Source organism: Gopherus evgoodei, chromosome 11 (assembly GCF_007399415.2).
Source record: "Gopherus evgoodei ecotype Sinaloan lineage chromosome 11, rGopEvg1_v1.p, whole genome shotgun sequence".
Taxonomy (NCBI): domain Eukaryota; kingdom Metazoa; phylum Chordata; order Testudines; family Testudinidae; genus Gopherus; species Gopherus evgoodei.
Genome location: NC_044332.1, coordinates 38,659,839 through 38,680,447, shown reverse-complemented (window position 1 = coordinate 38,680,447; position 20,609 = coordinate 38,659,839). Strand labels below are relative to the sequence as shown.

Here is a 20,609-nt window from a genome sequence, read left to right as displayed (position 1 = left end):
CAAACAGGGATGTGAAGGCTGAAGGGCAGAAGCTGTGTGGAGCCAAATGATGTGAGCTTTGAGAATCAAGGTGCTTGAGCAGGATTTGCTGATTTTCCTTCTTGGCCAATATCTTTCGTCAGGTTTGCAAAATATTCTGAACCTCAAATCCAGGTTGGTTTAGATGCAATACAGATGCTTTGCCCAATGCTACTGCTAGGATATTGCTACTGAATAGCCACGAGGCAGCATGTTGGCTACAGGCTGCAGCTGAAATGCAGTGGTGGTTCCTAGACTGGCCACATAAGCAGTTCAATTCAACTCAGAAAGGGGACTGGTTAGCCAAACTCTGAATACTGTTGCCCAGATTTCTTTTTGGGAATCTGTTCCCGCCATCACTCTATTGAAAAATAACTGTCCAACTGCTGCCAGGATCAATCGGTTTTAACCACTTCTCTCCGCAAAAGTATCTGGCCTTAGTTTTGACATATCTAATATGAATCAGTGTCCATTTATTGTGCTCTCCTATCTCTGTCCTCGTTTGTTGAGCCACACATAGTGGAATGGATGTGGTGGGGAGGGAATGGTCCCAGGCAGGTAGCAGTGGTTGGGAAAGGCTACCATAGCATCTATGTGGAAGCAGGTGGGGAAGGAGATGCTCACACAGGTGAGGTGGAAGCTGGATGGGCCATTCAACTCATACACTTCTTCAGGGTGCTGAAATTCTAGGGCTTATCCCACCCACAAATTTCTGGCTAAGATGACACATCAAAATTTCACCCCTAGCCTACCATACCTGGCAGCATTCACTATTAAATAATGTACAGGTAAATCCACAACCATGGAATACCTCTGTTCCAAAAGGCTCCCAGTGACAGCCAGCTCAGCAAAGAAGAGACTGGTCCTGGGAACCAAAGATCCGTCTCAGATGACATTGTGGAATACTAATGCCAATAGGCCAGCCAACTAGCCCCCAACTTCCTCTTCACTTCACTCACCCCTTTAAAAAAAATAAAATCACTGACACTGCTCTGAAGATGCACTGAACTAGCAAGAAAATAGTATATTTTCCAGTTCCATTACTAGAAGAAACAAGCCAGCCATTCTTTAATGGTAAATTTGCACTCAATTATCAGAACACAAGAACACTGTTAGTTCTTACAACACTATAAATAAATTATATTACTTAAGAAGTAATATAAATCATTCTGATTTTTCCTTTTCATCCTCTGGCAAAGTCTGACATACTTTTTTCTTAGTTGTCAATTTCCTTTTTTCTATTTCTAAAAGACTGATTTATTTTCAATTACTCTTTAGAATCACATTAGTAGAAAATGATTTCTGGGTCCTAGAAAATTAAATCTAGAGAACACCAATAAAAAGGTAAACAAAGCTACCTAACAGGGAAAGGTCACGCTCTCACTGCTGTAATTATGAAAAAGGTTTGTAATCTAAAAAGTAGCTTTAAGATAAAGTAGTGTTAGAATTAAAATGCATTGTTAGAAAAATCTACCTACAACTGGTTATTAGTCTTGCATAAAGTAGCTTCACACTGTTTATTACAAGGTATTTTCTGATGATTACACACATATATATACACACTATATATAGATACAAATACTGCACACACCTTATACAGGTATTTTTATATTGTATATGGTGTAATCCAATCAAACTATGTTAAACAAAGTTGCAAAATCAGGCATTAAAAAATTAGGAAAAATAGTGTGATCATGCAATTAAAGACTCCTATGTATACGCATAAGAGGTCAAAATTAAGATTGCACAGGAAACCTTCATTCTGGCAGTTCCTAACTGAGTACTTGGATTTGCAACCTTAATGTTCTTTTATTGCAGTTTTTTGTATGTTATTTCCTACTTTTAAGAAAACTGAAAAAACAAAAATTCTATTATGCGAAGCCATATTGACCTACAGCTTAGGTCATTAGCAGGATTCAGACCTACAGATCTCAACTATATGAGTTAAAAGACTGAGTAACTATCAGTAGGCTTGTCATAAACAGATGGTTAAGGGTTAATGTCTCTTTTACCTGTAAAGGGTTAAGAAGCTCAGTGAACCTGGCTGACACCTGACCAGAGGACCAATAGGGGGACAAGATACTTTCAAATCTTGGTGGAGGGAAGTCTTTGTTTGTGCTTTTTGGTTGGTTCGTTGTTCGCTCTCGGGACTGAGAGGAATGGGACATCATTCCAGGTTCTCCAATCTTTCTGAATCAGTCTTTCATGTTTCCAAAGAGTAATTAATAGCAGGCAAGATGGATTAGTCTTATGTTTGTTTTCTCAACTGGAAAATGTGTCTTTTTGCTGGAAGGATTTTTACCTCGGTTTGCTGTAACTTTGAATCTCAGGCTGGGGGGGAGGGTGGGGAGTCCCTCTAGTCTATATGAATCTGAGTACCCTGTAAAGCATTTTCCATCCTGATTTTAAAGAGATAATTTTTACCTTTTCTTTCTCTAATTAAAAGCTTTCTTTTTAAGAACCTGATTGATTTTTCCTTGTTTTAGAATCCAAGGGATTAAGTCTAAATTCACCAGGGATTGGTGGGGGGAAAAGGAGGGGGATGGTTAAATTCTCCTTGTTTTAAGACCCAAGGGGTTTGGGTCTTGGGTTCCCCAGGGAAGGTTTTGGGGGAACAAAAGTGTGCCAGACACAGACTTCTGGCTGGTGGCAGCATACCAAATTTAAGCTAGTAATTAAGCCTAAAAGTGATCATGCAGGTCACCACTTCTTGAACCCTAAAGTTCAAAGTGGGGAAAAAACCTTGACAAGGCTGTTATCCTCTCTGTGGACCATCCACTAGAGTGACTAGATGAGATATACTCTTTGCCAGTGGGTTTCACAGGTATTTGCTGTATGGAAATGTGGTTTAGTGGTTACAAATCCTACTGCTCCTGTCCCCTTGGCCTGTTTGTCCCCTCGGCTCCTAGCCACCCCACCCCAGCTCCTGCTCTGTCTTCCCTTCTGTTCCTACTCTACCCCCTGCCCCCGGCACCCTGCCTCCCTCTCCTCCTTTCTGCCCCTCCACCCATTGGCCCTTGCCTCCCTCTCCTCCCATAGCTCCTGCACCCCTCTGCAACAGCTCCTGCCATGCTCCGCTGTGCTCCTACCCTAACTCCCATCCTCTGGTTCTTGGCTCCGTTCACCAGTGTGGCCCCTTCTTTGCTCCTGCAACCATGACCTCTTATTACAGTGCATCACTTAGCAACATACAAGCATCTATAACCACTACCTAATAAAAAGGACCATTGTGGTCTTTTTTCTTTTATTTGTGAAGTCCTTTGTACTGTTGCAGAATTTGCTACTCTGGTTTTTCTTGTGACCTGGTTTTTCTCAATAAGATTTAATTAGGATATACACTTATTTTTGCCAGTCTCAGAACCAATGAGATCTTATTTTACTATGTATCATCTCCAGAAATGTTTTGTACAGTGTTCCATGGCTTACGATGCACTCTAATGTGCCACTTTCTGAGCAGCTAGCAACAGTCATGTTATAAAGCTTAACTCAGTCACCACATAATAAAATAGGTATCATACATGATATTTTTCTAAAATTGTAAGCCAACATATTCGGTATGTGTTAAATAATAAAACAAAACTACTCAGTGGGGAAATGATGATAATAGACCGTTCCAGATGCATAGATAAGCTCTCTAAAATCAGAAAATGCCAAAGTTAAGCTTGTGTGGGCAACCTTTCCTCTCACTCCTTGTGCTTGTTCATTATAATAGAGTGTTCAGTATTAGGACCACCTGGGTCCTTTTTCAAATACAATATCATACTATTTCTTTCAACCTTAGATACACATTTGTAATATCTTGCAGTTTTTGTCATTCTCATAGGCATTTTTACTCTTGTAATAATTCAATATATTTTTCTTGATTTAGACTTTGTATATAATAAATTCTCTGTACTCTAAGGAATGTACTTTAATAATAGCAGCTATATTATATACATTTTCTTTACAATCAGCAGGGACAGTGTGTCAGGGAATGAGATTTTAAAAGAAACCTGATTTGCTATGCACTTAGCCACCTTCTAGTGTTCTCACTAAATAGCTAAGTTAGACATGCACATATGTGCAGAAAATCTTTCCTTGCCTGCACACTTTATGAGTGTATTTTATGGCTCAGTACACAATTTTCAAAGGGTAATAAATCGGTCAAATTGCTAAACCAAGCCCCAATTTTTTCTAGTACAATACTAGGCATTTCTCCTTACTGAAAGCTATCTCCATTCCAAATCTCATTTTCCTAGGCATTGCAGCTATAGGCTTGTTCCAAAAAGGTCACACAGTTTCGAGTGTTTGGAATCTGTGACCAGTTTTTTTTTTCCACCATCCTTGAACATGATTTCTTTTTTTTTTTTTTAAACTCAGGATTTCCAGACACAATTTACCTACAGATAGAGATGATGCATAGAAAATTTCAGCCTGGAAGGCAAAATATTTCGAAACTTATAAGCAACTGAAAACAGGAGATTAGAATGGAAAGCATCATGCAATCTCAACAACTAAGATTGTGGTTGCCGTTTATCCTGCTATAATATCACATCTGAACACAGCTCCAACACAGAATTTTGCTTTATAAAAATAAACGGAGTCCCAACCTCTCATATAAATAAGGAATACATCTCTAAATACAATGTATTTCTGCAGAAAGATATCTTCAAGAAAAATAAAATATTTCCAGTTATACTGTGCAACTGATGCAGTCATACTCTGAAGATACTGAAATATATTTATTCTGTGTGTAACTCAGTTTGAGTTAACAGCTATCCAGAGATGAATTTGCTTTTACAGCTGGCTGAAAAATGAAAACCTATCAGTGAGACAAATTTTGGAATGCCTGGTATTTTCATTCTGAAATGATCAAAATGGACCCAATGTTAGTTTTTAAAAGATTTATTGTGAAATTTGTTTTCAATTTTTTTGTAAAACTTCTATCAAAAAAGTTATTGAAATGGTTAACATTTTTCATGTCATAAATGTAGATAAATCATTTACATTTTGATGTTTTCCATAAAAATTCTGACAAAATCCAAAAAACATGCAACTTTTCATGAAAGTTTTGACAATGTCAATATTTTTCCACAAAAAACTTTTTTTTTAAAAAATAGGCCATTTAAAATAAAAAAAAGTTGTTAACATTCATCCGGCTCTATTTGTGCTGTAAAATTCAACCTTAATTATATCTTTCACATGTAATCCTTTAATTGAAAATTAATAAACAAACCCGAAATTAAGATAAAAATAGGAGATAAGCTATTAACATTTGTTGTGTAGTCCCTGTGCATAAAGCATGAATTGTGTTTTGTGTTTCTATTTTATGCATTGCAGCTGGAGAATATTAATATTATACTTTTGTAAGAATTTTAGATTCATGCTAGTATAAAAGATGGTAAGATTAGAAATATGAAATATAATGCTATAAGTTTTACTTAAACACAGTTCTCATACACAAATAAACACACTTCTAAAATCAAAAAGATCTTCACACAGTCAACTTAAAGTTGTTATTCTGCAAACAAACTAACTCTCCAATCACTATCGCTGATTTCAGTCTTGGGAAAGTCTGGTTTATTTTGTTACTACAGACATGGTTTGTTTTAAGTTTACTTAGATGCAGTTACCAAAACTGGCCTTTTGGAAATGACAAGTGGAAAATGCAGACTATCAAAACAGTCCACCGTGACTGTTTATCTCTATTACTAACTCTAAGCTAAAAACAGCTAATATTTTCTGTGTTGGAGAACAACAGAATCATAGAAATGAAGGGCTGGAAGGGATGTCAAGAAGTCATCAAGTCCAGCCCCCTACACTGAGGCAGGACCAAATACACCTTATACTATACCGAACAGTAAATGATACTGAGAAGTATTCCCCTATGCATAATACTGCAAACAATTTCATTCATGCATCATTAGATTACATGATACATTAGAAGCAAATACTACAAATACATTAGAAGCAAGAAGATGACTAAATACAGAATAGGCCCTTTATTCAATGAAGGGGGAAAGATAACAACAGAAAATGTGGAAATGGCAGAAGTGCTAAATGACGTTTTTGTTTCAGTTTTCACCAAAAAATTTAGTAGTGATTGGACGTCTAACATAGTGAATCTCAGTGAAAATGAGGTAGGATCTGAGGCTAAAATAGGGAAATAATGAGTTAAAAATTACTTAGACAAGTTAGATGTCTTCAAGTTGGCAGGACCTGATGAAATGCATCCTAGAATACACAAGAAGCTGACTGAGGAGATATCTGAGCCATTAGTGATTATCTTCAAAAATTCATGGAAGATAGGAGAGATTCCAAAGGACTGGAAGAGGACAAACATAGTGCCAACCCATAAAAAGGGGAATAAAGACAACTGGGGAATTACAGACCACTCAGCTTAACTTCAGTTTCCAGAAAGACAATGGAACAAATAATCAAGCAATCAATTTGCAAACACCTAGAAGATAAAATGACAAGTAACAGTCGGCATGGATTTGTCATGAACTCATGTCAAACCAACCAAATAGCTTTCTTTGACAGAGTGACAAGCCTAGTGAATGGGGGGAAAGCAGATGCGATATATCTTTACTTTAGTAAGACTTTTGATACTGTCTCGCATGACCTTCTCATGAACAAACTAGGGAAATATAGCCTAGATGGAACTAGGTGCATAACTGGTTGAAAAATCGTTCCCAGAAAGTAGTTATCAGTGATTCACAGACAAGCTGGAAGGGCCTATCGAGTGGAGTCCCTCAGAGACCGGTCCTCGATCCAGTTCTGTTCAATAACTTCATCAATGATTTCGATAATGACATACAGAGTACACTTATAAAGTCTGCAGACAATACCAAGCTGAGAAGGATTGCAAGTGCTTTGGAAGATAAGATTAAAATTTAAAATGATCTGGACAAACTCGAGAAATGGTCTGAAGTAAAAAGGATAAAATTCAATAAGGACAAATGCAAAGTACTCCACATAGGAAGGAACAATCAGTGACACACATACAAAATGGGAAATGACTGCCTAGGAAGGAGTACTGCGGAAAGAGATTTGGGGGTTATAGTGGACCACAAACTAAATATGAGTCAACAGTATACTGCTGTTGAAAAAAAAATGAACATCATTCTGAGATATATTAGCAGGAATGTTGTAAGCAAGACACGAGAAGTAATTTTTTCATTCTACTCTGTGCTGATAAGGCCTCAACTGGAGTATGGTACTGTGTCCAGTTCTGGGCACCACATTTCAGGGAAGATGTGGACAAATTGGAGAAAGTCCAGAGGAGAACAACAAAAATGATTTAAGATCTAGAACTGGGTTTGTTTAGTCTGCAGAAGAGAAGATGGAGGGGGCACATGATAACAGTTGTCAAGTACATAAAAGGTTGTTACAAGGAGGAGGGAGAAAACTGTTCTTGCTAACGTCTGAGATTAGGAGAATAAGCAATGGGCTTAAATTGTAGCAAAGGAGATTTGGGCTGGACCTTAGGAAAACCTTCTAACTGTCAGGGTAGTTAAGCACTGGAACAAATTGCCTAGGGAGGTTATGGAATCTCCATCATTGTCTAACCTGTTCTTAAAAACCTCCAAACATCTTTCAGGAATGGTCTAGTTAGTACTACTCCTGCCTTGAGTGCAGGGGACTGGACTAGGATGACCTCTCAAGGTCCCTTTTAGTCCTACATTCCTGTGACTCTATTATTTTCAATTTAGAAGAAATTCAGCTTTATTTTTAAGTACAAATACATGACTGATCAAAGCAAGATACTTTTTCAACTGCCAAACAAAAAAACCCATACATTTGCTCTTTTTTTTTTTTTAAATTATGTTGATATAGATGCCTGGTTCCAACAATGGTGTAAATCCAGAGTACTTCCAATAAAGCCAATGGTTCTGGACCTGCACGACCCCATTAACTTCAATGGAGATACTCAGCATTTAGTGAAGTCAGAAACTGCCCCACTGAATCTTTAGAAACAGAGGGAGGGGGAATTCTAGGGATTTCCCTAAAGTTTTTTTTCCAAGTGTAAGTATTTCCAAAGAACTTTTCCATAAAGTTTTAGAATGAACGTAGCTGACATTTCAGTGGTAAATCCCATGCTGCAATAGGGTGACCAGATGTCCTGATTATATGGGGGCAGTCCCGATATTCAGGGCTTTCTCTTATATAGGCACCTATTACTTCCCACCCGCGTCCCGATTTTTCACATTTGCTACCTGGTCACCTTATGCACCAGTGGCTTCATTTTGAAAGTAATCACCACAACTTTATTCATACTGAATAACCAAGACACTAGGCATGCAACACTAGACACTATCCTGTCAATAAATCTTCTGCAGAACCCCAACACAGAATACTCCTATGCCCTTGAGTGGAGCAGCACTGTGGGCCCATTCCCCTATTGAGAACCCAAGGCCTGGTGTTCTCAAACACCATGTTCCATGCACCAGGAGACTGGCACCTCCACTGTGTGACTGACCCTCTTTGTCTTGTATGAAACTGGTCTAACCCACTGATGTCCCTTGTGTCCCTGGAAAACAGCCTTAACTTACAGGTTACTCCTGTAATGGGAAGCCTCCCCCACTATGGGTGTATTTAATTAGTTAAATCATCTACTCCAATCCTTTCCTTATAGGCAACGACTACCAATCAAGAGGCACAAAGCAAGCTGTGACAGCAGAACAAATGCAGAGTTGTTACCAAGCTGTATGTGAGTAAGACAAGATAAATCACAAACACTCACCATATTAAAAGGATAGTCAGGAAGGTCAGAATTAAGACTGTCACCTCACTCTTAACTCATACTGCTGTGAGGAGAGAAGTGCAGCACTGAGAGTTAAAACTAAAACATCAGCCTGTACACTTAGTTTCCTCACTCCTGACAGCTCATATAATCACTATCACTTACTCAGGGGCACAGAGGGAGAGCAAATGGGGGCAAATACCAGCCAAACATGGCAAATAACTGCAGGCGGGAGGGGCAGAGGAAAATGGAGCATGACAGACATACTCTCTTCCTTCCCTTCAGATAGCAAAAACCACTCTGTGTGAAAGACATGTAGCCAGGGCTCAGTGGATTTTTTTTTGAGGGACACGCTGTTGCCAGCTGTTGGGGAAGCACATTTGGGGTGCATCAAGGGGATGCAGTCCTCTGCAAAATGGTGGGATTTTCCAGAGGAAACCCCTCCAGAATTAATGCTGCCTCTTGCAACATTCATTTTCTATCAATAACTTCTACAGCGCCTCCATCAAGAGCTTGATCCTGGAAGATGCTGAGCACAAGATGAATATTAAGGCAATATGGGGCCTGAAGCACATCACAACACAGCACCTATGGCCTTCTTCCCGCACTAGAGTGACAGGGACCGTATGCTTCAGTGGGGCTACTCACATACTTCAAAAATTAAGCACATGCTAATGTGCTTTGCTGGATCAGGGCTAAGGTACTCAGCACCTTGCAGGACAGAGCCCTAGAAGAGGATATTGTGCAACCACCAATTAGTTCAGACAGAGCCAGCATGGCCAGCAGTCAAGCCAGAGACTGACAGAGTACATGGGGGTCTTTGGTTCACACAGATACTCTTTGGCACTATGGATGAAAAAAGAATGGGACAGGCTCTCTCCAAACATAACGACTCTGCCTGGGCCTCTCGGCCACCAGGCCAACATCAGGGTTGCAGTGCCAGGGCAGAGGGTGGTGCTATGGGTGGTCAGTGCCCCCCCTACAGAGCAAGGCAGCAGCAGTGCTGGTCTATGATTTTGGGCTCCTCCCAAGAATTTGGGCTTTAGCTATGTGACCGGTTTGTCTATGTGTTAATCCAGCTCCGGCCACATCTCCGGATTTTTTTTAAAATGAGTTCCAGGATATGATAGCAATACTCAATACAGCACAGACTACTTTTCCTTAATACAGTCATGATTTTATGAAGATAATACAAAATCAATATTGTTGTTGCATAGTTACAGTATTTAAAAAATAGTAAATAGTAGTTTCTCTACACACATACACACACACAGTATATGTAATAGTGGGTCTAAAAAACAAAACCCAAAAGACAAAATGCAGTTGGTGGGTCGCTGCAGTAAAAAGTTTGGGAATCACACTATAAGGCATCTTTTCCAATCCTTCAGTCATTCTCATGGCTCTTCTTTGATCCTTCTCCAATTTAACAACATCCTTCTTGAATGGGGACACCAGAACTGGACACAGTATTCCAGTAGCAGTTGCACAAATGCCAAACACAGAGGTGATATAATCTCCTTACTCCTACTCAGTAGTCTCGTTTACACATCCAATGATTGCAGTAGCCTATTTGACCACAGTGTTGCACTAGGATCACATGTATCCAGTATAACCCCCAAATTTTTTGCAGAGTGACTACTTCACAGATGACATTGTGATATCCTTTAAGTATGGCCTCCATTGTTTGCCCATGGATGTCTGATCTTACATTTGGCTGTATTGAAACACATTGTTTGCCTGAACCCAGTTTACCAAGCGACAGTGAATTTACAACCATTTGCACCCAAATCACGACACTTTTCACTACTCCACAAATCTAGTGATCTGAGACACCAGTCACTTGAATAACTAAGTAATTAAAAGCAGCAACGAGTCCTGTGGCACCATATAGACTAATAGACGTTCTGGAGAATGAGCTTTTGTGGGTGAATACCCACTTCGTCGGAGGCATGAGGAAGTGGGTATTCACCCACGAAAGCTCATGCTCCAAAACGTCTGTTAGTCTATAAGGTGCCACAGGACGCTTTGCTGCTTTTACAGATCCAGACTTACACGGCTACCCCTCTGATAAGTAATTAAACAGTCTTTATAAATAGGTACACAAGCATTCCCTTAAACACCACTCAAATAAAAATATACAGCCTGCAAAATGGAGCAATTTTTATTGGGTGAATAACCAAGGGTCCTATATAGATTCTTCATAATCTGGAATGGCTGCTATAGGGAGGAAGCACATATTTTAATGCTCGCCAGAGCCCAAGGCTATTATACAGATTCTTACACTGTGGTGACCACCATATTACCTGAGCACCTTCCAGTAAGTAGTGCATTAAGCAATGTTTGTTCTCTCATTCTCTTCCTCTTGCACGTTTAATGCTAGCAAAGGCAAGGTCAAGGAACTGCACCTTGCACTTGGAGCAGAAGGTGGTGATGTTTGTGATGGCCTTAGCTTGGGGGGAGGGTGCACAGGGTTCATTTCAGTCTTGGAATGGTCTGTAAGAAAGCTCTGTCTCCAGCACAGATGAGTATTACTGAGTTGATTTCACCCATAGTAGAACATGACTAGCAGGCACTGAGCTAGGACTGTTGCTTACTGCACACATTTGCTTGTTTCACTATTACCTTATCCTCCCATTCCCACACGTGTCATTCACCTTATCACAAACCAGGACTATGAGATGTCTGGGTCAGGGACTGTCTTTTTACTTCATGCCTGTATAGTTCCTAGCACAATGGGCTCCTGACTGAGGCTTACAGGTGCTAGTATTATACAAACAGTAAATACCTACCACCTACAGATACTATTCTGGAAAGTTCTTGCCTGGGCAACAGCATCCTGAAGAGAGTCATGGTAGCCACGTGACCCTAATTAACTGCCTTGACTGAGCATATTGGCAGCTCCTCTACCCTCACTTTCCATTTTGTCAACTTATTCTCTTTTTTTCAGCTAATGGCATTACATTTATCTATCATTTTCTTTTATTTCCTTCTCTTAACCCCCTGCCTCCTCCTGTCTGTGGGGATCTGCATTACTGTGACCAACAGACAACTGACATTCATTTCAGTGAGGTATTACCCCTCACATAAAAATTTCTTGAGCTGTGATTCCTCATGGCAAATTTTATCCCAGAATGTACTTTTAAGCCATTTACAACCCCCACAACAAAACATGCTCTAGCATACGGATAACAGTCATAACATAATAAAAAGCAGAAACTGGATTAACCGTAATCTCATCAAATGTCCATTATCAGTTATATACCACATTCGATAATGAAAGAAAATAAAGGCTATAAAACAAATATTCAAATTCCACCTTAATTATATTTAGTTCTAAAAACCTTAGAGGAAAATTATGATTTATTTCTGGAGTGTCCCACAATATGCTGAACACTTTCCAAATATAAAAGAAGTCACAATTCCTGCACCTTAGAAGAGTTTACACAGTTCCTTTTGTCAAGAACTCCAATAATTCTCAACTATTTACAGGAAGTAAAATTTCTGATAGTGACGAATTTTTATGGAAAAATTAATTTATAACACAGTTCTTTATCTGATCTACTCCAGAGCCATGTGCTCATAAGCAGTTTTTGCATGAAAACCCTACTTTTTTTTAATTAAAGAAATTACATTTGAGGATAATAATTGTTTGGTCCACAAAGCTCTCTTTGATTCGAGTTAATCTGCAGTATTCAAGGAATAGGAGGCTCAGAGTTGGATATAATGTATACAGGCATTATGCACGTTTCTTTTTATCTCTTGTTAATATTTTCTTACCTCATGCATAATATTTCACATCCACATCAGTCTTCTCATGGCAATCTGCACTCTGCCCCTTATATTAGCCTTTTTTTGTTCTGTGTAATAATTCAATCTAGAATGATTCAATACACTTTGTAATTGAAAACTGCAGCTCATTAATTTCTAAACATTCTTTGTATTTCATACTACACCTGTTCTTTTGGCACAGCCAGTATTCTGAATTCATCCATATCCTTCAGAATAAGCTATGTTGCTAAGATACATGTGTTGTCACAGTTTTCCCCTCCAACATACTTTCAGTTCGTGATCATACTTGTTTAGCATAATTAAGACTGAAAAGTGCTAAAACCGCTAATCCTTGCTAAAATAATCCTGGATATAACCCCAGTAATCAAGATGAGTTGGTAATTTTAAAATATTTTATTACAATTTTTTTTTGAGTTGTAACATTTGCAGGTAACATTCCTGCAGATCATAATGTGATTTCATCATCATTCTGAAGTCCCTTGTTGATCATCCAACACTGAAAAGAGCTCAGAACTGTGGTGGTCCAAAGTGTCTACTAGCACTTCCCCAGGCCCTGATCCTGCATTTCCTGAGTGCAGGATTCTGCAAGGGTGCAGCTGCACCTACATTCAGTGAACTGCTAGATTAGGCTCAAGATTGACTTTCAGACAAGGCTACAGTGCAGAATTAAAAAAATGGATTAGATTCCGCTCAAGCATCAAATCTTATTTGCCTTACATATGCTCTCGGTTACACTCATGTAACTCAGGAATAACAACTGACTGTAACCATGTTACTTCTAATTTAAATCTAGAGTAAATGAAATCAGAGCTTGATTCCAAGATCTCCAGCAGTGGAACTACATTCTAAAAAAGTCTCAGAAATAAAGCCCTTAGGTTATTATCACCAGTAAAGTCTTGTAATCTCTAATTCACCAAGAGGTATAAACATGTGCCCAAACTGAGCTCAGAGAAGGCATGTCTACACAGGACTGGTGCTTCCATTTAGGTGACCTAGGCGGTTGCCTAGGGTGCCAGAATTGGGGGGCGGGGGCAGCAATTCGGTGGCGGGGGGTCCTTCCGTGCTCCTGGTCTTCGGCGGCAATTTGGAGGTGGGTCCTTCACTCGCTCCGGGACCCGCCGCTGAAGTGCCCCGAAGACCGGAAGTGCGGAAGGACCTCCCCGCCGCTGAATTGCTGCCGACTGGGAGCGCGGAAGGACCCCCGCCTAGGGTGCCAAAAACCCGGCGCCGCTCCTGTGTCTACACTTACTGTGGATTGACACTGCAGCGATCGATCCACAGGGGGTCGACTTAGTGGGTCTAGTGAAGACCCACTAAATCGACCACTTATTGCTCTCCCATCAACTCCCGTACTCCACCGGAATGAGAAGCATAAGGTAAGTCGACAAGAGAGTTTCTCCCATCGACCCAGCACAGCATAGAAACCACAATAAGTCAACCTAAGCTAAGTTGATTCCAGCTACATTATTCACATAGCTAGAGTTGCGTAACTTAGGTTGATTTAACCACACAGTGTAGACCTGCCCAGAGATTATTCAGGTATTGAACATTAGGCAGATACTTAGGTCTCTTGTTAAATTTAGGCCCTATCTGAGATACAAGAAGAAAATGGTAAGATAAAAGAGGAGGAGGAATGAAGAGAATTACTAATTGCAGGGAGCTTCTACAACACCACAGTGAAATACAATATTTATCATATTGTTAAAATTGTAAAGTATGGAAAATAAAGCAAAGACAAAACAAAAAATTTCTCCCATACAAAGAAAATTAGAAAATAAATGAAAAGATGGAAAAACCTTCTCATGCCTGTAACTTCTAACGGGAGTCAGGTTTTATAACGCTGTTCAGATGCTTTTTGTTCTCTTCTAGTTGCTGCTCCCATAAAACAATCTTGCTGGCTTTGGTAACTTGGACAACTGGGTGCTTTTGGACATTACTTTGTGGTTTCTTGGTTTCAAACTAGATTAGCAGGCACTAGTGAGTCTAAAAGTAGAGCAACTAATATCCTAGACTAGAAACCAGTCAGTCTATATCCTATCTGAATGGTTCAAGTCCTCCTCATCCCTGTATATATTAGTCTTCTTTCCCATTTACTACCTCTATCTCCTGTGTTACTCTATTAAATTTTCCTGCCCTGTGAGTGTTTATGTGAGAGGGCAGCAAACTCACCTATGTTGCTGGTTGAAGTGATTGCCACGAGGAATTCTCACTCTGAGAGTCAGCAATTCCAGGGATGAAGAAACTATCATCTCAAAAGGGGAAAAACAACAGTTCTGAAACAAATTTAAATAGCTTCTTCATTTTAAAATGGTATCATTTTGAAAACGGGCTGCCACCAACCCATTTCTCCATCAAAGGTTTTTGTTATATTACCTATTTGGCTTAGGAAAAAAAGTCAGTGTGCAGCCAGAGTAGATCGTTTCAATCCCAATGATGTTTTTTATTTTTATTTTTTAATTAATTGGCACAAGTCTTTCTTAAAACATGACTTTCAGATGAAGCCCAGGAAATTACCACTCCTAAGCCCCTATTGCCAGTACAAATATCTGGCATTTCATTTGGAATTTGAGGTAAAACATCTTTGGAAAGAATATTTTGTTCTTCTGAACACCAAGAAACATTGATGTTAAAAATCCATGCTTAAAGTATCATTTTATTTTTACAACTCATCCATTAGGATTAAACTAAATACTGAACCAACAGATGTGTTTTCTTCTGCTTATTCAGCCAAGTTATTTCCCCTTTTTAGCTTATCCAGGCTCTTTTTAAAGACTAGCTGAAAAAACAAAAAAAACCCCACAAAGCCCCACTCTTCTCTTGTTTTCATACTACTACTATCAATCAACATTTTAAGTGGTTGAAATCATATAAAATAGATAAGCTTATTATTGTTTTGATTCTCAGCTATAAAAATAGCTTAAGAGAATTAACCCATAGCCCCAACATAAGTTATTCAGTAGCTGCTAGCATATCAACTTGCTGAGCAATGCATCTGTCTTAAAACCTTTTGTTTATTGCAAAGGTGGTTGTCAGTTCAGAGGTCTTTTGTCAGTTTCAAAGCACCAAGCTGCAGGTTTGAATGCTAACAGCATTTGGAATTTGAACTGAATGAAAAGTTGTCATTTGGGATTTGAAAAATTTCAGCTCTATGAAAAATACAAATATACATGATGTTACTTTCAATTTTCATGCATTTGTATTAAACATATTGCTACTTTAAGCTGACTGTGAGTCACAGCAATGTTTGAATGCAAATGTACCTCACTTCCATATAGGCTTTGGTAACTGCTTCATGATAACTTTTTCTGCACTGTAAAATCACCCAAAAACGTTGGAGACGTTATATAATGCATAATACTTATTAAACACCTCTCAACCATGTTTAGTATAGAAACAGACAATATAACCTTTCATCTCCATATTCATTTACTCCTGCCTAGGAAAGGGCAAAGCTGCTTGCTCTTTAAATGCTACTACCCGATTCACACACTGAAAACTAAGGACATACACCCAGTAATAAGGTTTAAATGTTGGACATTATACTTGGCAATAAACACCCAAATCCTGTAGAGACACCAGTTTCTTATTTTTACTTTGACACAATATTCATCTAATAATTGATATAACTATCATGAACTGAATGCAGTATACAAGTATATCCAGGGCTGGCCTTACCATGAGGCAAACTGAGGCGGCTGCCTCAGGTGCCAGACTAGGGAGCGAGAGTGGGGGCGCCACTAGAACCCAGAGGATAGAAAATTGTGTCTGCTGCTGGGGCATATGTATTCTCTCTGCTCTAGATGCACAGAGATGGTGGAGTGCTGTGCTGGAGGAAGGAGGACACAAGAGACATAACAGGCAGGCAGGAGAAAAGGGGAGAGGGAATAACAGAAAGCAGCAGAAGCTGCAGGGAGAGAGAAGAGGAGGAGGAGCCTCTTATATACCTCTCTAGCACCCCCAGGAGCCTGGACTGATTAACACCAGCTTCTCAGGGAGCTTCCTGTTTCCTGCTGCTTCCCTGAACCCACTTGAGGAGAACAGGCAGTCAACTGAAGTAGTAGGAGCCAGTTAGGCCCTTCAAATGCCGATATCTTCCCTCACTCAGGCCCTGCTACCAGCCTCCTTATTTGTTCCCTTCAACTGAGTGTTGAGAGCCACTATAGCTTGCACAGAACAGCAGTCATGGCTGAAAGAAGAAAACGCCCTCTGGGGCAGAATTAAAAAAAAAGAAAGCAAGCAAAGGAAGCTTTTCTATCTAAGCAGGAAGGAGCTCTCCTGAGATACATAGACACAAATGTTCACGGTGAGTCTTCCAGCCCCCGTGAGGATGTGAGTGGTGAGGAGATGCCTGAACTTCCAGTTAGAGTGCAGGTGACCTGGCAGCTACTGCAGCATCCATATCTCCATCTCAAATGGTGTAACCACGCACATTCCTGAAGAAAAGTGTAGATCACAGAAGTGTGTGGTGGAGGGGCAAGAAACAGCTGCTGCTGAGTTTAGTTCCTTGAGTCTAGATGATCCAGGACTGTGGATCCACTTGAGCAGTAGCCTGAGGGACTTCCTTGTACTGCATGGGCCACAGCAAGTGAAAAACTTCATTTTCCCTCAAACAAAATGAAAATAGAAGTTTCCATCCAACACATTACTGGTGTGAAATCCCCAATGGTAACAAAGTGAAGAGGCCATGGCTTATGTACTCAAAAATCCAGAATGCTGCATACTGTTTTTGTTGCAAACTCTTCCAGTCTAATGTTCCAGATACATTGGGTTCTACAGAAACAAAGGACTGGAAAAATCTGGCTAGAAATCTGGCATGCCATGAGAAGGCAGCAAATCACCAGAGAGCATTTCATAGGTGGAAAGCTTGAAATGAGACTAAGGTTAAAGGCCACCATAGATGATCAACATCAAGAGAAGATTGTACCAGAGTTTCTTTACTGGCAAAATGTTCTGAAAAGGCTCACTGCCATTGTGAGAATGCTTGCTACCCAAAAACCTAGCACTGCGTGGCACTTCAGATCAGCTGTATGTGCCAAACAATGGAAACTTCCTTAAAATTGTGGAGCTGATGGCTGAGTCTGATGCTGTACTCCAGGAGCATCTAAGAAGAGTCACCACCCAAGAAATGTACATACACCACTACCTTGGGAAAACAACTCAAAATGAGATCATACAGTTACTGGCAACAAAAGTCAAACAGAAGATTGTGGCAGATCTAAAGTCAGCAAGCTATTACTTGGTTATTCTGGACTGCACACCTGACATCAGCAATACAGAACAAATGACTTTAATGACGCATTTTGTAACAACAACAGAACCTAGTGAAAATGTCCCTGCAATGGTGACTGTCAAAGAGCATTTTCTAGAATTTATTGACATTGATGATACTATAGGAGCTGGTATGACAAATATGCTTTTTAAAAAGCTGGAAGATATGGTAACTGCGATAGCTGACATGAGAGGTCAGGGCTATGATAATGGTGCCAACGTGAGAGGAAAGAACAGAGGAGTGCAGACACGGATCCAAAAGTTAAGCTCTTGAGCTTTTTTTGTCCTATGCAGTTCTCATTCATTGAACTTGGTGATTAGTGATGCAGCATCAGCTTCTAGTGAGGCTGCTGAATTTTTTAATGTAATTCAATGCATCTATTTATTTTTCTCTACATCAACTCATCAATGGCAGATTTTGAAGCAACATCTGGGAACTTCTCTCTGACACTGAAACCACTGAGTGCCACACGATAGGAAAGTTGAGTGGAGGCGATAAAGCCTATTAAACACCAAATTGGGAAGACAGATGATGCCATAGTTGCCATTATGGAGGATAATGCTATGACAGGAACTGTTCATGGGAGAACAGTTGCAGAGAGAAATGGAATCTCTAGAAATATACATAACTTCAAATTTCTGTGTGGCTTATGTTGTGGCATGACATACTGTTTGAAAGAAATGTTGTAAGCAAGAGACTCCAAGGTGTTGACCTTGATACATTTGGAGCAATGGAACAACTGGACAAATCAAAGTCATACCTACAGTTTTACTGGTCAGATGAGGGATTTCAAAATATTCTGCAGAGTGCACAGAAGTTGGCAGAGGAATTTCACACTGAAGCTATTTTCCCACCGATTCAAAAATAGAAGTCACTGAAGAAGACGACATTTTGATTACAAGGCATGGGATAATCCCATAAGAGACCCCAAGGAACACAGCAGTATTTTAGGGATGTTGTATAGTGAGGAATTTTGGAATATCATACCTGAAGAAGACCTACATCAGCAATGCAGGGCACTAGAGACAGTATTGACACATGATGGCATGTGCGCTATTGATGCAAGTGATTTAGGTGATGAACTGAAAGCCCTCTCAAGATACATTTTAGCAGGATCAACTCCAAAGGCTGTTCTGGAATATATGTGCACAAATAAGATGACCACCCTCTTTTCAAATCCTTTTGTTGCTCTGTGCATACTTCTAACACTTCCTCTAACAGTTGCCAGTGGAGAACATAGCTTCTCCAAGCTGAAGTTAATAAAGACACATCTACACTCCACAATAACACAGAGGAGGCAGGCTGGCCTTGCAACCATCTCAATAGAGCATGAACTGGCCCAGACTGTGGACCTTCATCCAGAAGCAGTTCAAATCTTTGCAACCAAGAAGCCAAGGAAAGCACCACTTTGATTATTCGAACAGATAAAAATGCCAGCGTTTACTATGCAGACAAGAAAAGTTACATTTGCTGTTCAGGCATTTGAAAGTTAAATGTTACTTAAAATTTTTGAACAAGGCATTTTAAATTGTTAGTTCTCCTTTATTGGGGTAGGTAGCAGGGCCGGCGCTTCCATTTAGGCGACTGCCTAGGGCACCAGGATTTGGGAGGGCGGCAGACTGCTCCGGTGGACCTCCCGCAGGCATGCCTGTGGACGGTCCGCTGGTCCCGCGGCTCCGGTGGAGCATCCGCAGGCATGCCTGTGGCAGGTCCACCGGAGCCGCGGGACCGGGGAGCCGGCCCTGCGCCTAGGGCGCCAAAAATCCTCACGCCGCTCCTGGGTAGCAGAGCAGTATCATGAGAGGAGTAGAAGATGAAGAAGGCAGAATTGAGACCTTTCAAAGTTTTGGCCCAAGTGAGGGGGCATGGGGGTGACATTTGAGCTCCCCGCCTCAGGTGCCAAAATGTTGTGGCCCGGCCCTGAGTATATCTAGTATAATTTGATCATCTGGGCCTGAAAATGTAAGCTTGTGGTTAACTTTATGCACATGACTAGCCCCACTAAAAGCCAAGAATACTGATGCTGAGGGGTCAATGCTAAAATAAGCCAGCCAGCAAGTGTCAGATTTGTGAATCTGATGGTTCCTACAGGGCTCACAAACATTAGGAGATGCACATTGCAGAACATTAAAAGTTGCACAGCTCTAAATAATTGGTGCTAATATTTTTTAAAAGAAGCTAGGTTTGTAAGAGTTTATAACTTTCTAATTCTAACTCAAATTTTTGAAAAGTCTGGTATCCCTGCAGTTGCTGAGGACTAAGTGTGACAAGTGGGCAATAATAAAAGCAAGCATTTCTGTCTACCTAGGTAACTAAATTGCTCTCTTGACTTTATTCAAACTCAAAAGAAAATTTTCAACTATGAGCTTATACCAAGCATTGAGAATTTAATTTAAAAAGGACCAGTTGTGACAGTTCAAAAAGAATAAAAATAGGGGTCAGAACAGGATGGCCATTACAGCTTTAACTATGGGGTATATCATAGCTCCAGTTTTCTTTTACACCCCAATACAGCTAAAAAATTCATTTAACCATTTCCGTCCAGATCTCTAACAAATGTGATAGCTTTGTTTGCTTTCTTCTGTCACTTCTACCCAAGTATTTTACTCTCCATAGGTCTGCAAGGTTGGGGTAACCACTTATTAATGGACCATGATAATTGCACTGGATGTACCTGCCTATCATGGATTGAAAGGTGTAGGATGACCAACCGATTTGAGCTCTACATAAAAGCCTGATGATGTGGATTCCTATGCAGGATGATCTAGAGATAACTGGTATAAAATTGGTTATTCATTAAATGGGAAA

The 20,609-nt window shown here is 40.0% G+C and overlaps 1 protein-coding gene across 4 annotated transcripts in view; it reads right to left on the bottom strand.

Annotated features, from left to right (window-relative positions):
- Positions 1–20,609, bottom strand: part of CHN1 (chimerin 1) — a 160,760-nt gene that overhangs the window by 43,384 nt on the left and 96,767 nt on the right. Inside the window, exon 1 of one of the 4 annotated variants that reach the window (XM_030580869.1) lies at positions 12,521–12,604. The exons of the other annotated variants lie outside the window; for them this stretch is intronic. Within the exon in view, the coding sequence (XP_030436729.1) occupies positions 12,521–12,529 (9 nt within the window). The 5' untranslated portion in view covers positions 12,530–12,604. Of the gene's footprint in view, positions 1–12,520; positions 12,605–20,609 lie in introns of those variants that run through there. 4 annotated transcript variants of the gene reach the window in all.